Below are 20,057 nucleotides of genomic sequence, written 5' to 3'. Positions count from 1 at the left end.
TCAAAGCAGTTGGCAGTGGTAGCTATTGGACAGATTTCAGGAGCTTCTCAGAGAGTGAACTATGTTGTCAAATCACCACTTTATTGCCTGGTGATATATTATAGAATTCTTTTGTACCTGTCTATTGAATAGAGATGGTCAACATTTTTCTATGGAAAAACTATATTTCTATCAAAAAATGTGGACTTGCAATAATCAAAATATTTTGCTGAAACATCAGTTTCATTTACATTTTCATGGGAATGAATCAAAACATTTTATATTGATAATGATAGTTAAAACATTTAGATTACTCTATTCTATGTTATTTTAAAAGTCAAAATGATAAAGTTGAAATGGAATGATTCATTACAATTGTCAGAAATATTTTGGAATGTTTTTGTTTAAAAAATCAGAGATACTGAATTTTCATCAGAATTTTAAACAAAATCAAATTTACCAGCCAGCTCTACTTTTAATACAATGGCTGTTTAACAGCCTCTCTCTCCTGACCTTGATCATAGAGGTCACTGAATTCATGGATAATTTGCAATGAATAAATCAAAACATGAAGACAGTGACATGCTGGTGAAGGGAGTCTTGGTCCAGGCCCATGGACTGTGACCTAAGGAATTTATAAAGATTTGTGCTTTGGCTGTGCAGGAGACAAAGAAAATAACTGTAACAACCCTCTGAGCTAAGGCTAAGCTTTTGTCATGGTTATTTTTAGTAAAATTCACGGGCAGGTCACGGGCAATAAATAAAAATTCATGGAAGCCTGGAACCTGTACCTGGCTTTTAATAAAAATAACTGTGAAAACGGGAAGGAGGGGGTCCAGCACCTAACCCTGCTAGGACTCCAGATTCACCCCCACCAATGCCTGAAGTGGTTTAGAGTGGGTGGAGGAACCATGAGCTCATCTGCACAGGCTCAGAGCTCTACAATCTGCCCACGCATGTTTGGATCTGGAAGGTCTGCCTCATCACCTTCAGTGGCTAGGTGCTGTGGGGTGCCTTGCTAATTGACAGCTCCAGTCCCACTACCCTGGAGCTGAAGCAGAAAATACCACGGAGGTCTCTGGAAGTCACAAATTCCATGACCTCTGTGATGTATCTTGGCCTTAGTCACAGCATCTACAAAGTCATACCCCAGTGGTGGATAACTTGGTTAATGAGACGATGAATAACTGTAAATTTAATAGAGATTTTATCTGTGAGGAATTTTCAGGTTACTTAGAGGATAACATCTCTTGAATTGACAGTTTACAAGGTTCCTAAGTGCTGGTAAATTCCTGGGGGGACAAAAAGGAGCCAAGCTGTCTCTGTTCAAGTATTGCCCAATGTTACTCAATGACCTTTAAATACTGTGTGCGCTTCATTGTACTCATATTCCTCCTTGCCTTTTAATGAAGCTTTCAAACTTAGCAAGACACAAAAACGTCCTTTGTAAAAACACCTGATCTTTGCACCTCACTAATGTCCTTAATAACAAATACACAAAATACCAAAGACCTGATGACAACAAAGCTTCAAGCAATATCAAACTCAGCTCGAAATCTTAGAATTTTTAAGTAACTAAAGTTTTGTGATATCATCTTAGAAGTATTTTCAAAATGTGTTGACAACAAATGATTGGATGTCTGAGCAATCAGGATTAATTCCTTCTCAACTCAGTGGATGTCTGACTGAGGCTAGATTGTGCATAGTGTTACTCCTCCAAGGCAGGGAACTGCTCATTTGTGTTTCTGGAAGCACACAAATTGGAGAAATCTATCATGGATAGCAGTATTAATTTCCACCTGTCTGGAGTGAGCTCCTTTAGCTGAGTCTGAGGATTAGCCAGGCCATCCTCTATGCAAATTAATGAGATCCACTAGGTTGCATTAGGACCGCTGGATATGCTGGTCTGCCTGATTGTCTGAAAGATGCCAGCAGGCCTGTTTTTAAGCTCAGCTGCAGCTGCATTTACTCCTATCCCTGCCTTATTTCAACCATTGCATTCTATCTTTATGACTGTCCTGTTTCAATCTGCTACAGTTTTGCTTCCTTTTGCTTCCTTCTCCAACCCTAGGCTCAACATCTGGCTCATGACTCTTGGCTCCCAACTCCTGCTCCAACCAATAGTCCCATTTGTGACACCACGAAAGAAAGCTATAGGGAAAATATGACAATCTTAGAATTTGATTGACAGAACTAAGGGGCTATTACTCTAATCCTCAACCACAATGACCACCAGATCTAGACCAGCAAAGGGAAATGTGTTCTGACCCCCATAAAAGGGCATAGCAAAGGCTGCCGGTCTTATGTTAGTGGAGGCATTGTGCCTTGATTAGGCACAGTGAATCTGAGAATGGCTGCCAGACTTTATTACCTCTTCAGGTATTCCATGCAACTCCAAATCTTGCCCTGATGCTGTCAGATCATTAGAACACAAACTGCGCTTCCTCTGTTTCATATAGCACATAACACATCAATAGCATTAATCAAATAATGTATAGTAATAATAAATAAATATTGCTATTACTGACCTGAATTTTAACAATACTCTCTTTATAGATTTTATACATGAAGTGGGTCAGATCCTCAGCTGGTGCAAATTGGTCTCTCTCAATTGATTTGAAAGTAATAGGTCTACTAAAGGTTTTTTCCATTTTATGTGAGGTTTTCTTTGCAAAAGGATATCACAGTCAGGACATATTAAATGTGTCTTCAACAAGTATAATCTTAGTACTGCTCGTGTTAAATAAACCATGATGTATGGTATTTAATCATGCTATAACTGATTTAGGTGGAACTCTATGTCAAAATATTACCATTAGGTTTTAATGTGCATTGCAAATACTCACACTCCAAATACTCAGGGAGTGTTCTGTGAATCTTCTTCTCCTTAATATTCTAAACATTAACAATTAAAATGAAACCTTTTGGCAGAATAACTTTGGCTTTCATTGTCCTCAGTGTATCATTTGGTCACCAATGTTCATGAACCCCTGTGATTAGACAAATACATATTACCCACCAGAATAGCTAACAAGTCAAAATGTGCATAGTTCTGTCAATCAAATGCATCACTAGAGAACAGTGATAAAAAAAAACCAGTGGCAGAAATAAACTTTATCCCCAGATCAACCAAGCTCAGTTCAAATACTGCATTTCCAGAAAGGGCTACTGATGAACTGGGCTGTTTTGTAGAACACTAGTATGTCATATAGATTGGAAACTCACAATGACTGCAAATCAAGGAAATGACAAGCTTGCAAAGTTGTATTTTGTTTTCTTTTTAAGCCACAGAACTCTTTGAAATGCAGACGGTCATGGGTTTGCTTCATGCCTATTCTTTTTATCGTCTATGCCATGGAGCCAATAACTTCTCATCAAAAAGAAGCTGTATCGTTGATTTGTCAGCCTTGGGTAAAATCATTTCAAATGCAGCCTATATCCATGATGACAAAGGACAGGCTGGGATAAAAAATTTATGAGCACTACTGCTGTGCAAGGCTCATAATAATCTCCTTTGTTGCTAGGAGGGTTAGGTCACATATGAGGGTTAAAGATTTTTCCCTCTTGGGTGAAGTGTTTTAACAAAATAATTTGCTTACCGGAGGATCCTGATCTTCAGCTGAAACTGTAGTGATAACAGTGCCCTTGATTGCATCGGGAGCAACCATTCCCCTGTAGAGAGCTTTGCTAAATACTGGGGAGTAATCATTCATATCCTGCAAAATATAATTAAGAGTTTAGTTTTCAAGTTGAAACAAGATTATGGACATAGCCACAATTGTTCTTTCTAGCTATACCCATTCACTCCCTTCCTATTAGAGAACCCATTTGCCACTGTCAACCTTTCCATACTCTCAATTATATTACTATCGTGCAAACCTGGCACCCAAGAGGAAGATGCCAAATTTTCTATACAATATTACTGTGTGAGGAGTCAACGTGAAATAATTCTACTTCAGAAAGCAGTCTGCCACCCATGTATGTAAAGCTTCCAGGGACCGCAGAGATTCTTATGACAGTTGCTTTTCAAGCCAAGTCTCACAATATGGCTTTGTGAATTTTCTAAACTGGATGAGCTTGCTCTTTCCTAAAAGTACTTTTTACACTATCTGTGACAGAATGAGAAGAAAAAACAGAACCAGCTTACTATAAACACCGTATGAGAGCTGAAAATACGCTTTTCAAAGTGACGTGTTATGAAGGAAAAATTTCTATTACGGTATATTACATTTTTTTAAACAAAGGTAACATATTAACAGAGGCAATAAAAAGAAAATAATACAAAGCAAAGTTCAACTATAACTGGTTGAAAAACAATTAACAGACCTATCCGGGGCCAAATGCAGTTCAAAGCTTCTCTCCAGTAATACTGTAAATCATTATTAGAAAAAAGTCATTTATCACCTAGTGTGGTCCATCCTGAAATAAGTATTGTATCAATAACCCAATCAGGATCAAGGCCCATTAAATTTAGCTGCATGCAATTTAAAAAAAAATTGAACAAATGCAACTTTAAATTGCAGTTCTTTTATTTTTAATTCAACTATTGTTTTTTCTTTATATCTATATTTAATAATTTGTATGGCATTAGTAACAGATTTATACTTTTTGCACTTGTAAGTAAAACAGATGAGTAAAGCTTTTTAAAAAATGCATGTGTGACTTTTAAAAACAGCAAAATCAAAGAGGGAATACATGGAGATGGACACCCAGAAAAAATGCCAAGGTGTGAAAGATGTATTTTTAATTAGGCTGCAACTTTATTAATTCATTTGGGAATTATAAGGCAATAATGTGTACAGTGATGTATCTTGGCCTTAGTAAAGTGCAAATCCTTATTCCCTCTTCACTCAATTCTAGCTATTTGTGGAAAGCTGCCATCAGCCTCCCCTGCAAATTCACCACGCTCCCCTCACATGAGGGCTCAGAAGCTGAGAAGAAGATTGTGAGGAGTTTCATTGCTATTTCCAGATGCTTTAGGGGATGCCTTCCCCCTCAATGTACTTGCAATTCAAGTTTTTCCAGGGAATCGGATACCTATAAAACAAATACTTACACTGGAGCCTGCCATTAGTTTGGCTGCCACTCCCCAACCAAGCTCCCAAATACTTAACATTTCATCCATCTGTACACTAATCATTTCAGATGGCCTTTTCTTGGCTGCTCCTCTTGCCAAGCCAACGTAGGTTTGCCTCAACACCAAAGATCCAGCTGCAAGCCTCTAATGGAACTGGCTGCCCAAACTATGGGCCCATAGTTCCAAATATTGATTCTTCCCTTGCTCCTCAACCATGTCAACTCAGATTAACCTTAATGATGAGCCCCAAGCTGGGGCCAGGCATGTGTGTGGAAGGGTGTGTGTGTATAGGGCCATGTGTTCCTCAAAACAGTATATATGGGAGGGGAAGGATCCAGCAGGTGCACAGAGCCATCCTGTCCATTGGATGGTTCAGGGCAACTGTCCTTGGCCCCATGCTTTGGTGGACCCTGTGGGGGCCAGGGCTGCCCAGAGGACCAGCAACCAGAAACTGGGCCTGCCCCCTGCACTCACCAGCAGGAAGCAGAGTGCCCCAGCCCCAGCCCCAGCCCATCCACCCCAACCCCAGTGCTCATTGATGGCAGGAAGAAGTGTGATGTGGCTAAGAGCTGGGGGGGGGGGGGGATGGGAAAGAGTGGCCTGAGGCCAGGTTGCTTCACTTACTACTGATGCCAGTGAGTGGAGGGGAGGGGTCTGACCACTGCTGCTGCTGCCAGGTGGCCCACTATTCCCCTGGACCACTATAGTCGGGAGCAGGGACTGGAGGGAGGAGGTTGTGTGGGCGGACAGAACAGGAGCAGGAAAAGGCAGGGAGGGAATGGAGCATGGTTTGGGAGAAGTAGCTGAGTGAAAGCAGGGACTTGGGGGAATGGTGGAGTGGGGGCAAGGGCAGGAAGAGATGGGGTCTAGGGGTGTGTCTCAGGATCCACACCCTCCTAAGTACAGCACTGGGAGGAGCCAGGTGGAAATTTGGTTATATGACCAGTTCCTCTCCCCCCCCCCCCACATACACACACTTGTGTCCATCCTCAGCAGTGGCAGATTGGCCCAGCTGTCAATTTTAAGAGGGAACTGGTCCCTTGCTTGTGGGTCAAATGTGAGACAGAGCTCTGCTGGACAGATCAAGGTATAAACAGATACATCTGTGGTTTGCAAACTGTGGGTTGCAACCCCATTTTCATAGGCTCTCCAGGGCTGGCTTTGACCAGCCAGTCTGGGGCTGAAGCCCAAGCTCCACCACCTGGGGCCAAAGCTGAAGCTCTTGGGCTTCAACCCTGGTTCCACCTGGCCAGTGTAGTGTGGCTCAGGATTTGGCCACTCAGGGCAGTGGGGCTCAGACAAGTCGAAGCTTTGGTCCCCTTTCCTGGGGTCATGCAGTAATTTTTGTTGCCACAAGGAGGTTGCTTTGCAAGGACGTTTGTTGACCCCTGGATATGTAAACTCTCCCTGCTGATCCACATGGGGCCCAATTGCTCACAAAAGCCCTTGTAATCAGTATCCAGTTTAGGTGATGCCTAACTTCCCTTTTGCCCCCTCACCACTAGACCACTGTGGAGCAGCTGCAGCTAATCAGAAAATGCGGAAAGTAGGCTCTGCAGTCATAGCTTCACTTGACTTGCAGAAATTGGGATATCTAGGGCACATTTCTCAAAGCTTGTGTGAAGAGCAGGGAGTTGATGCATTCCAAGATCTCACGGGAATCCTCCAGAGAGATCTCCAATATACTGTTTCTTGATTAATAAAGGCAAAGTTTTAATAGTGGCAATAATCTTTATTTTGATTTCTACAAATTCACATTGCAATCATTATGAATACATGTACAAGAATTATAATCATTTTCTTACTGGGATATGCAGTCCCAAATGTCAACATAGCTCCCTAGGATAAATATATGGAATGAACCAGTAAAGCACCTGTGACTCAGATATTAATCACTTCTGCTTCCTGATAAAAGCTTCCCTGATTTCAATTGCTGCCCTCGGGGCTCCTCAGACAGCCCTGAGTATTTGCCTGCTCAAGCTAAGAAGTAAGTGCTTTCCCTCAGTGCTCCGTCCCGGAGCAAACATTTCATTCCTAGCATCACAGAGATTGTGCAAAATACAACATGCAGCTATTGCCACAGGAATATTAGTCTCAGTTAGGCCATAAAGGCCAGTGTGCCTTTAATTTACCAAAGGCATATTTAACTATCATCCAGCATCTACTCAGCCTACTACTGAAATTTTCTTTATTTCTGTCTAGGTGTCTCTTCTAAGGTTTCATGAGCCAAAGTTGTAAGAGATTAGCTGGGTGTCCCAGGATCCCTCACTGTAATCCTGTTGTGTGTCATTTATCACCTCTCTATAGTTAGGAAAGCCGTCAATTATTTCATATCCATTTTTCAGAGTCAAGGTCCTGCATAGCAGGATGTGATTTATTGCTCTCCACGCTTGCATTACTGCAGACCCAACAATTGACTTCCACACCTCAGAATGATTTGTGACCAACTGGTAGCAGTCTGGAGTTGCCAGCCTCCACATAGTAATTGCACATACACTCCTCTATCAAGAGGGCAGCTGGCATTCTTGAAGACAATGCATGTGTAGTCTGGCCAGCTTTGCTACATAAGTTGCCATTGACATATGCCCTTTGGAATTGAAGGCATTGTATTGTTGAAACTTAAGGGCTATTTATGATGAATAGGGCCAGTAAGGCAAGTGCTTGAAACCAATACTGCGGAAGCCTGGCCTGAGCCTGAATAAAGTCCAAAGTTGCTCCTATTAATTCTAATTGTTGAGTGGGAGCCAGGTGAGATTTTTTGTTTGTTTATTTGAAATGCCCAGAGTGGTGAATAAATAGATTGTGTGATTTGTATGAAGTGTTGTCACTATTAGACAGTCATCCAGATAGGGAAAATCATTATTCTTTTTCTGTGGTGATCAACTGCCAATGACAGAATTGAAAATATTCTTGGGGCTGTCGCTAGCCCAAATAGTAGCACACAGTATTGGTAGTGCTGTTTTTGTAAATGGAAATGGCGAAATCTCTCTTGTGCAGGGTGAATTGTGGTATTAAAATAAACATCTTGTAGGTTGAGGGATGACAACCAATTTCCTTTTTCTAATGCCAGGATTATTTTTGCTAGTGTGACTATTGTGAAGTGTTGCTTCCTTAGGAATTTGTTGAGATGACATACATCTAAAATGAGCCTCCATCCCCCTGTCTTTTCTGGGATTAGAAAGTTGCAGGAATACAATGCCTTTCCCCTGTGTTGAGCAGGTTCCTGCTGTATGGCTCCAAGGTAGAGGAAGTTGTTCATCCTCTGTTGTAAGAGTATCTCATGGGAAACTTCTCTTCAGGGTTACAAAAGGGGGTTTGTGTGGGAGGGAAGATAGAAAGGAAATGGAGTAACAGTGTGAGATTATTTCCAGCACCCATCTGTCCACTGTAAAATGGGTCCAGGCTGGATAGAATTGAAGCAAACTATGGTAACTGTAATCCCGATGGGCAGGAGGTATTGAACCCTCAACCAATTCTTCATAACAACTGATATGATGTTGATGGTTAGGATGCCATAGGTTGGTCTTGATTTTGACTTCTGTGGGGCTGTTTCTGTTTGTTCCTCTGGTTGTCACCACTTTGTTGTGGAGTATATGTTGAGGGGTAGGAACATAGAAACGGCCCTGTTTCTTTTTGGGCAGGTACATAACTAGCGATTTTTAAGAGTAGTCCTAGAATCCTTTAGTATGTGTAATGATGCATCTGTATTAGTAGAGAAGAGTTTCTGTCCTTCAAAAGGTAAATCCTCTACTTTGGAAAATCCCAAGAGGTGCAGCCGAGATGCTCAACACATAATGATGGTGGTCACTGGATGCAGTATCGAGTGAAAGTGGTGAACTGGATGCAGTATTAAGAGAAGCTTGGAGAGCGGTTTTTACTATTAATGAACCCTCATCTAGATTTGTGTGTCTCTCTCTTTCTTTTGGTAGCTGGTCAATAAAGATTTTCAGTTTTTCCAAACAGATCATATGTATATTTTGCTAACAGAGCAGAGTGATTGGCAATGCGGAATTGTAGTGAGGCAGAGGAATATGCTTTTCTGACAAAAATATCTAATCTCTTCCAGTCTTTATCATGGAGTCATCTTGAATGTTGATACCAGGGATGATATAGTGCTCATTTCTCCACATGTCATCGGTATCAGCCCAACGAGAGTCTGCACAGCACGTTCCATAGGTACAGATGTTGTGGTGGGTTGCATCACTGTAGGTGCTGTCAGTGGCAAAGCAGACTTTTTAGCCTTTGAGGTGACCACAGGGTGTGACTGTTTAGAAGTCAGAGGCCCTTGGGACTTGTCCGTACCAGATGTGCATGGAGCCTGTCGGTCTGATGAGGATAGCTGTTGGTATCGAGGTAGGCTTAGGTGATGGAGACCCCCTTTTTGAAGGGAGTTTGGTTCCTAGAAAAGTATGTTTCTTTCACTTGCCAATTTTTTTTTAGTAGAAGGGTCCTAAGGTGGAGACAGGAGCCCTGTTCTGAGGCCACAGTTAGAGATTTCTGAGGTGGTGGTGTACGGGACTCTGGATCTGAAGCTGGTCTCACCGATTTCTTCATAAAGAAAAGCTTTAGTTGGATGTCTCGAGCCTTCAGAAACCTTGTAGACAGTTTTTTGCAATGATGGCATTTCTGTGGCATATAATCCTCACATAGGCATCTAAGACTTTGAGCATGGCCACCAGAAATGGGGATAGAAAGCCTACATGCATCTTTTGAAATCAGGTGAACCCCATATGGCCAGTGATCCAGCGCACAGGGTAAAGCAAAGGAAAACAATTTTTTTGGTAAAGATTAAAATAAAGATGGGGGGAACCCAAGTCACTAAAATAATAATAGAGAAAAGAAAATTATGAAATTTGTATCTTATCTGAGGTACGTAGCTGAAGTTCCGACCTAAGCCTAGGACAGTAGAGAAAGAACTAAGAGACGGTTGATGGCACAGGTGGCTGCATGTTTGCTACTCAGTAATATGGCATCATGCATGTGTGATGACATCTAGGGCACTGCTGCTGAAAATATTTGATTATAAGTACAGGGCACCAAAACACCTACAGTGGAGCACTCACAGGAACACTCCTCAAAGAAGAACTTCTCTATTTTTCTCACATAATATATGACAAGTTCATTATTCTCTGAAAGTTTTTGTCATCTTCTGTTCAGTCTTATATAATTTCCTTTGTGACTGAAAATCAGAGAATTAAAATAGAAATGCCAGAAAGAGAAATCCTTTTTAAGCATCATACAGAACATCCACTGCTATGGGAAATGAAAAGGAAACTATATTTATATATATATTTTTCTAAGGTATTTGAATCGCTACCTAACAAATATGCATATAAAGTGAATAGAAAGGTGGAACTTTGTCCTAAAACTGTCTTTCCACAAAGACAAATTTTACATGAGAACTTTTCCTAGTAAATCTGACATGTTTGTGCCAAATAAAATGTTCTCTCCCACAAGGCAGTGAAATATTTTGGGAGATTTATAGACGAAAAAAGGTTACCCCTCTCTCCCACATTTTTCAACAGCCAAAACTGTTTCCTCATTTTAAATATTAGACAGGAGGGCTTCTAGTTTGGGGGTTAGGTTAATTTTTTTTTAAAGTTTGATATCCACAGAATCACTATGTAGTTTCCTATCATTCAGCATAATTGATGATGTGTACTCAAGATAGATCCAGGAGTGGAACATATAAGTTTCAAAGTATGTTTATTTTTTCTTTACATTTGTAGCTTAAATTGAGACAAAGAAATTGGCAGAACTTCTAGGCAGAAAGTCTGTATGTGAAATAGAGAGAGAGAGTGAGAGTAGCTTTAGTGAGATACTGTTTTTTCATATTCTAATAAAATTCCTTTTCAGTTTCAGAAGAAACTGACTCTTTACAGCAATTATTATTTTATACAGTTGCTTATATTGACAGAGATGTATAGTAAACCTTTAATTTCCCCCTACATTATAACTTGGTCTCCTTAGCATTTATAAGCACTGAAGAGCATGAAAGATATTGTAAAAGAAAAATAATTTTATTACTTCTGGTGAAAAATGTCAAAATCTGGAATGCAGTCTGCACCTGATTTTGTTTGTTTAAACATGTGAGTGGAGTATAGTCTTCATTTCTAACGTGGGTCCAAAAGATCTTCAAAGACAAGGTGCTTACACTCCTGACTCCAAATTTAGGCACATAAATAAAGTGGCCTGATTTTCAAAAGTATTGAGTGTGCAGAATCTCTCAAGGAAAGATGAAAAATTGAATATGGAAGGTCTGCCATATGAGCCTTATTTCCCCAAATATTCTGGCTGACGTAATTGCTACAAAATGTTGATTTATGAGGAAATGTAGTAAGTTGCCAGTGGCTCATCTAGGGATTCCTCAAACTCTTTAGGGTTATACTGAAGGTCAAGGAAAGATAAGGCTCTCCAATTGGGGAAAAAATAAATATAAAGACCTTTAGGAATTTAATGACCAAAAAGTGGGAGAATATTGTTCAAACCTGGATTAGGGAGTAGGGTGAGACGTGTTGATAGAGATGGTAAATACATTCAGGTAGAACTAAATGACAATCCTTAGTTTTTGAAAAATCAACAAATAGTCCAGGATACCTGGAATTTTGATGTTTAGAGAGGGTGTGTCACATGCTTAGTCCACTATCATCTGGCAAAACATGTTAGTCTTGTGGAATCCTTCCCCCTCTGAACATGATCTCTACATCTGTCATCCATCCAGAATGTGAGCTGGAAGAAAGATGGAATCAGATGCAGGATGCTCCCATCTTCCTGGGAGATAAAGTCCAAAAGAGGCATGAAGCATATTGGAGAGCATGTTAATAGGTTCATCAAACCCAAGTACTAAAACTATCTTAGCCCAATTGAAGTGCCTGCCTGAACTTTCTCAGAAACACCGGGATCGTGCAAAGGGGAGGGTAAGTGAACTCCTTACACAAATTCTCACCTAAAACTTAACAGAATAACATGAAATATTTGATTTAGGCCACAAGAAGCCTGCAAATTCAGTGTTCAGAGGCTTATGCATCATCTTGAATATATTATTGTGGCCAAATTTAGCAGAATCTCACAACAATCCACAGTTTATTGCTTCCCTAATATAAGTAGGTGGCTGTTGTTATCTATCTATCAGATGAACAGCCAAATATTTGCATACAAGTTATATGTAACTTTCTTGCACTGCAAATCCATCTGCAGATCTTTTGTACATACTTGTAGACACAACAAAATTAAAGTGAAAGCATAAATAAAGGAACAAGGTTTTCTCTTTGTCAGAGCTCCATTTTTTGTCTGCTTTCTCGTATTGTTTCATATTGTTTGCATTGGGCAGAAAATGAAAGGAGCAGAAAAGGATATGTGTTGTCCCATAGTTCCCCTATAAAAAGGTTAAAAACTTGGTATGCATTGAGTACAGTACAAGAGAACGTTCATGTGCTCTCATTCAGCAGAATGTATAGCAGCTAACACTTTTCCACACAAGAAAATGAGGACTCTCTGGGAATTTCCTGAAGCTCTATTTAATGCTAACTCAGCTGTCATCTTAGTGCTAGCATAATCTGTTAGCCCCCCTCCCAATCCCTTAAAGCTACAAAGTTATATATACAAGGATTAAAGGAGTCTTTTCTATAAAGCTACTCTCTAAGAACGAATATTGACATTGTTGGAAAGAAAAGAGAAATGATGAACACTATGGTAAATAAATGCTAGCGCCTCAATGGGGGGGGGGTTAGGGGGCAGTTGTCATGGAGATCGGCAATTCAAAAGGGCCCAGGGCTGCCATCTGCTATTGCTGCTTCAGCCGGGGAGGCAGCATGGCATGTTCAGAGTGGTGCTGAGGGCTAGCTGCCCCCAGCTTCACCCCTGCTGCCTAAAGCTTTGGCCCTTCTGGGAGTGGAGAGCCACCCCTCCACACACACATACTCACTTTGCCCAGGGCCAGGCACGTCTCTACTCCCCCTGAGTAAATGACAAATGTCTTGGAGTAGGGATGAGGAAAACTTAAGCACAGAGAAAGCACTAAATCTGAAAATCAGTTTAAAAAGTGAAAAAAAGGTTACTAAGCAAAATATACTAATGGTCAACAAAATGGGTACTGAATTAGTCCCTGTCAAATTAGAGCGGTCCCAGAATTTCCCCAATTTATTCCTCGCATCCTAAGGGGCTGAACAGGAACTACAGATTGAAGGCACAAAGTAACACGAAAGTTATATCTCTTCCACCTATACCCCTTGTGCTAGTAACTGGAGAGAGGATGACAGCCCCATGGCATCTTGAGGAGAGATAAGGGATGGTAAAGGGGGTGTCATTGTTCTGCTAGTTAAGTCAGTATTACAGATGCTTTCTATTACTAGATGGATACAAAGCAGTCATAGTGGAGAATTGAGTCTGTCCATTTACTTTTTTATCCCTTGCCAAGCAAATCAGTGATATAGTTCATAATTGTTAACGTGTTTTTTTGTTTATTGATGAGGTGTAAAATACCCTGAATTCTTTTGTGTTCTGCCCATTACTAACCAAAGAGAATTTGATCTAGCATGTTTTTCTATAATGTTTAAGAATTTTTTGGTGGAAAATATAAACAAAAATTAAAGAGTGTGTTTCTCACCACATACATTATTACAAACAAAAATGACTCAACATGGCACTTCAGTAATAATGTAATTTAGATATCTTACAAAAGATCCCCTGTTAAAGTGCTATTTTAGTGAAAAAGTTCAACTATGCTATCAACTTGCACACAACAAAACCATCTGGCATTTATCCCTCAGTCTACTAGAAGATACTCCTGTGAGACAGATTAAAGGTGCTGTGATAGTTTCCCCTCCCCAAAACAACATAAAAGCAAACAATTTCCAGTAATCACAGCTCATTAGTTTATTGAAAAACTATTGCCCATTTTGAAGAAAAGCTTATCAATTTTATTTTTTTAATATGACTGTCACCACACTATTAGAACTTCAGGCTTTTTACTATCTGCTTTTTTATCAAAGAACACTGATTATTTTTTAAAGTAGCTGCAATAAAAGACAGTAGAAGGTGGTATCAATTAATCTAATATACAATTTAAAAGAGGAATTCTTGTAAATAAAATTCAATATAACCATTAATGATGTATTGATTTAGCCAGACTCTTAGAGGAATTACACTGTTGAGAAGTCTAGTTATCGTCTACGTTTTCAGAGCTGCATATACAGGAAGTCTGTATCAAATGCATATCTACAAGGGTCGCCTATTATTGAAAGGAAAAAGTACTTGTCCCAATGTATTTTAAAAAACTACAAAGCTGTGCTTTATTCTGATCTACAGAGACTTGGATGGATACAAAATGAGCTATGGATATCTGCATCCACATCCGCAGACATGGACACCTGTGGCTATAAAGCAAATAACCGCAGATTTGCAGGGCTCTACTGATCTATTGACAATATTGTTCATTAATGTACATAGGAAAAATGGTTTCTGAAATAGTATGTATGCACTGTTTGTAAAGCATAAAATCAAAGTCTTACAAAATATCTTGTAAACATATTTCTAAAGTTTTCCCCCATCACTTTAGGACCCTTTCTTGTTCTGAAAGTTTTTCTGGTCAACTATATCAAATGGAAACTCACTGAGACCTTACTATAAAATAAGAAGACTGAACAACTGAGCTAATAAATGTTCATGACGGATTTAAAACTTATTTCTCAACTTTCCATCTTTTTATCGTGCATGTAACATGATAGCTAGCGGTCTCTTTCCACTAACACCAAAACATACATAATGCCAGAAAAGGGGGCAGGGGAAAATAAAGATTTGCTTTCACCAAAAAGTCATTTATATGCCAAATTCTAAAATCTAAAAAAACCTCTCTTAATAGAAAGAAAAAGGCATGCATTTAATTTCCTGCAATGATTTTGTATTATACATCAGTCAATTCAGGGTATTTGCACATCAGCAGAGTTGGTAGCTTGCCATTTCTGTTGGCTGCAATTGTCTGATAACCCCTTACTGTTCAGGGTTATCCTAAGTTCCAAATGGCAATTTGACACATATCCAGTAATACTCCCCAGGAGCCTTCTATAGAAAGATGGCTTTGTTGTTGTTGGTTTTTATAATGCTTTTGAGGTCTTGTAAAATTATTATTTCCTTCCATTTTCAGACCAAAGAATGATGTGCCTTAGCACACAGGGTCATTTTGATCCCTGATCATCTTTTACTAAATAAAACACAAAGGGAATCCCTTTAGTTGAAATTATAAGGTTCACTCTCCACATCCCCTAACTGCCACTTCAGAAATGGAAATAGTTAAAAAAGGGAATACTGTACTTAAATGAGCATCTTCTATTAAAACGTGCTAAATGGGTAGAAACCAAACAGAATGTCAATTTTTGTCATAGGATCTTATTTAACAACTAGCAAATTAGCCCATTATAAGATGGGCTTTTCAGGTCTCTCCTCCATGTCAGTCTTCTCTCCTGAGCCTCCAGTCTCTCTCTCTCTCTCCCCTCCTCCTACTACCTACCCCTATCTCTCTCTCAGCTCTCCTCCACCTCCTGCCTCTCTCTCTCTTTCTCTTCTCCTCTCCCTCCTGCCTCTCACTCAGGGGACCACGGAGCCCAAATGGCCGTATGGGCTACGCACTCCCCGTGCTGCATGGGGGGTACAGAGCCCAAATGGTTGCTTGCTCCACTTGCTCCCACGTGGCGGCCTGGCTGAGCAGCGCAGAAGTCAGCCGAGTGTCACGGTGGGAGGCAAAGGGGGGCAGGGTGGTGACGTTCATGACCAGGGGGCGGGGCCTGGAGCTGCTGTCACGCCGCACGTCACCGCCTCACCCCCCTTCCCCTCCCACCGTGGCAATCGGCTGACTTCTGCGCCGCTCAGCTGGGATGCCGCGGGGGAGCAAGCAGCTGTTTGGGCCCCACACTCCCCAAGCAGCACGGGCCGCCCAGAGGGAACATCCAGCATTTCAGCAACAGCGCTGCCCAGAGGGATCAGCCAGCATTTTGGCATTACAGACACACAGACACTGGGCTACTATATATATGATGTAGTGAGTTTTCACAAATAATAATGGTGACCTTTTTTAGGATCTAAATGTATGTCTTCTTGTAGGGAGAGAAATTAAGGGTACGTCTTCACTCTCCATGTCAGAGATTGACATTTTGGCATTCAATTTAGCAGTTCTAGACTAGTATAGACACAGAAATCAAATAATGAGGGCAGCTCTGGCTACCTCTGTGCTCCTTGCAGTTGCGAGGAGTAAGGAAAGCTGATGCGAATGTTTGCTCCCATCAGCTTCCCCCAATGGGGAGGGTGCCAAGCTTGGCTTATGTGTACTTTAAGGGCACCTTCAAGGTTTAATGTAAACCAGGCCAATGGGAGAGTCATTTTTTGAGGATTACAGGATCTTTCGAAAAGGGGCATTTATTTTGAAAGATCTCCGTCTTAACCACGGGGTTTTTTTGAAAAGCAGCTTTTGGAAGAAAAAAAAAAAAAAAAAAAGCTACTGCAGCCATTATGTAAATGAAGCACGGGAAATTCAAATCTTGCCTTCATTTACAATTTCAATGTCTAATTTACATCCCTTTTTCGATAAAGGGATGTAATCTAGACATACCCTTAAATACAATAGTACCTTGGAATTATGCACACCAGAGTTACAAACTGTTCAGTTAATGATTTGCTTCATTTGGAAGCAAAAGTAGTCAATCAGGCAGTGGGGAAGGGAGGAAGATGAAACAAATTCAGTACATTATTTTTGCTTAGCCTAGGAAGGAATGGGAAGTCCCAGTGTTCGCTGTGTTGGTCCACTGTTACGGGTATACATGTACTAGTGATCCAGTAAAATCTGCACAATACTAGTACCATGCTTCATCCACAATAAACCTTGCTAGTGGGTCTTGTGGTCATTGGGCAGTTCACTCAAGGTCTGCTGTGCCAATTCTCTGCACAGGGTTGGGGCAGCGCACAGGAGAAACACACACACACACACACACACACACACACACACACAGTCAATCATCTCTACACTTAACCACATGAGGTTCTATTGGAGTTTTTCATGTTTATTATTTTAATGGCACACCAGATACAAATATCTTACTCTAATAAACCTTTGTGGAAGAAGAGTACTTTACAAATGGAGCAAATAAACAACTTACATTAAATGTATTCTGCTCAGATGTCATTTGACAAAAGTAAATCTTGTCACTGTAACACAGTGCACTTAGTTTCTTGATCATCATATTTTACATATGTACTCTAATAAATATATCTTTGCATGATAGGTATTTCAAAGCAATTGCATTAGCATTCTGCAATTGCACTGCACGTTACAGGGAAAAATGACAAATATTTTCAAAAAGAGTTTTGTTGATATCCTACTAGCTAATTATATAATTTGAAGAGCTATATAATGGTACTCTAATTCACTTTTTCTGTTAGGTTATACCAATATAGGCAAACCATTTTTTATTACTGCCAAATCAAATGATGACAATAAAGAGTATTAATGAACAAAAACCACAATGACATTATTTTGTGATGGCCCCCATGCTATATGAGAATTGGTTTATGAATATGCATAATTCAAAGGTGATTTAGACAAAATAGCTCATGTAATGTATCAGTTTTAATGTCACAGTATGCAGGATTGTGTATTTTTGTGCATGTATCATTCTTGTACGTGAAGTTAGAAACATGAAGTGTGAATCGATCTATAGTTATAAATGTTCTAATGGAGGTTCAGAAATCTAATGGCTCAGTGATCAACTCAACAACATGTAAATAGCCTTGTTTGCCCTGTAAGCCCAAACAGTGGTTGGTCCTAGGAAAAAATGTAACCATGCCACCTGGTTCTAGAACCCATCTTGTAATTAATTTTGATCTGCAACGACTTAAATCCTACTTTTTGTACTTAATAAAAACACTTTTGTTTATTATCAGGCCCTGTGTAAATAATTGTTACCTTGGGGGAAGCAATCACTGAATCTTTTGCTTTCATTGACAAAGAGAGCTAACCTTTTGAACGGTCTCTGTATAAAACTTTTACACAGAGTAAGACATTCATTTGGGGTTTTAGTTCTGTTTGGGATTTGATTTCCTGGGTGCTAAGTTCTTATAACTGAGCCCTACCACTGAAGATAAGGAGATTTTCTCATTAATGTTAATGGACTCTGAATTGAACTCTTTGGCATCAAGGAAGTGATTAGCTTTAAGGAAATAACGAAGTCCCTGAGAGAGGAGCTTGCTCTTTTATGTCTCAAACCTGGTCATTAAACTTTCTTCCAGAACTGTTCATTCTTTCTCAAATTATCTTCACCAAACTTTGATCATCTTGTGTTCTGTTATGTCATATTTTCTTTCAGTTTAATCTTCCAGTTCACTTTAAGTTTTTGGACTAGTATCAGCAATGTTATGTTTCTCAAGTTTTTCTACAATTTCTCAAATACTATGTATCCTATTTACTTCACCTGCTTGATATAATTATTTTTTCTGTTGTGCTAAAGTTGGTAAGTCTCCATTTTTCATTAGACAATACACTGTATTGTGCTGCACTTTTCACAGTATGGCACCAGCTCAGGGAAGCATTTCTAGTCAAGACAAGATGCAGCACTTTACATATGTATTTAATTCCCTTAGGAGTCAATGGGATTTGAGGACAGTCTTGAAGTTAAGTACTTACCCTTAAGTGTTTTATGAATTTATCCTTTATGAATTTACCCTTTATGAATTTAAAAACATATCTACTGGCTTTTATGAATCAATAACCATGTACTTGGGGGCTGATTTTTACAAGTAACTTAACTGGAAGGGAAATGCATAGGATTTTTTGACTATCATACCCATTGACAGATGCCTAATTAAAACAAATACAGGCAGTCCCCAGGTTACGTACAAGATAGGGACTGTAGGTTTGTTCTTAAGTTGAATCTGTATGTAAGTCGGAACTGGCGTCCTGATTCAGCCACTGCTGAAACTGACTGCCAGTTCTGACTTACATACAGAATCAACTTAAGAACCCCAAGCGTCCCCAAGTCAGCTGCTGCTGAAACTGATCAGCAGCTGATTCCAGGAAGCCTGGGGCAGAGCAACTCTGCCTCGGGCTTCCTGTAGTCAGCGCTGGTCAGTTTCAGCAGCAGCTGACTTGGGGACGCCTGGGGCAGAGCAGCTGGACACCAGCAGACCAGGGAGACGGGGAGCAAAGCCTCTGAGGACGCTGGCAGCGGGACAGCCATGGGGCGTCTGGGCTGTCCTGCTGCCCGAGCCCCTCCGCGTCTTTGCTTCGCGTCTTCCTGGTCTGCAGACCAGGGAGACGCGGAGAAAGCCCCCGAGTACACGGGCGGCAGGACCGCGAGGTCCCACAGTCCGTGTCCTCCGGGGCGAGCCCCGTTCGTAACTGCGGATCCGACATAAGTCGGATCCGCGTAAGTCGGGGACTGCCTATATAATACTTTGATTTCGCTCTCAGTTATGTGATAACCTCATCACTTGTTTTCTGTCATATAAGTATCTAGCAAGTCACAGTAAAAAGCAATAAAAAGATACAATGGCAGATTTTAATTTCCAATCAAATATCTATACATATGTGGCGACAACAGTATATTTTCTTTCATTTAACAAGGACTGGAATCAGCGGTGTAGCTGTCTTAGTCTGTATCTACAAAACTGAGGAGTCCTGTGGCACTTAAAGGCTAACTGATTTTTCTGGATATAAGCTTTCATGGACAAAATCCCCGTTCTGGATGGGTGTGCCTGGGAGTTGGTTTATCTGATGAAGCAGGTTTATGCCCGTGAATGCTTGTGTCCAAATACAACAGTGACTCTTTAAGGTGCAACAGGACTCCTTGTTGCTTTATAAAGAACTGTTTCCAAAACTGAAAAAAGGTAAAAACCACCACACTTCTCCGGGGACATAAAGAACAGCAGTATTTGCTACACAAATACTCTTAACGGACTGCTGTAAAAATTTGTAGAAGCCACTGCCATGAAGAAAATGACCAGGATCTTCAGCTTTCAA

The 20,057-nt window shown here is 40.4% G+C and overlaps 1 protein-coding gene across 11 annotated transcripts in view; it reads right to left on the bottom strand.

Annotated features, from left to right (window-relative positions):
• Positions 1–20,057, bottom strand: part of PCDH15 (protocadherin related 15) — a 1,468,744-nt gene that overhangs the window by 205,468 nt on the left and 1,243,219 nt on the right. For all 11 annotated transcript variants that reach the window (XM_075935032.2, XM_075935036.2, XM_075935034.2 and 8 more), the window contains one exon: positions 3,579–3,695. In XM_075935032.2, coding sequence (XP_075791147.2) covers positions 3,579–3,695 — 117 coding nt within the window. The remainder of the gene's footprint in view (positions 1–3,578; positions 3,696–20,057) is intronic.

The sequence above is a fragment of the Pelodiscus sinensis genome, chromosome 8 (assembly GCF_052426305.1).
Source record: "Pelodiscus sinensis isolate ZL-2025 chromosome 8, ASM5242630v1, whole genome shotgun sequence".
Lineage (NCBI taxonomy): Eukaryota > Metazoa > Chordata > Testudines > Trionychidae > Pelodiscus > Pelodiscus sinensis.
Note: the sequence above shows the minus strand (reverse complement) of the source record. Positions and strands in the feature narration are given on the sequence as shown.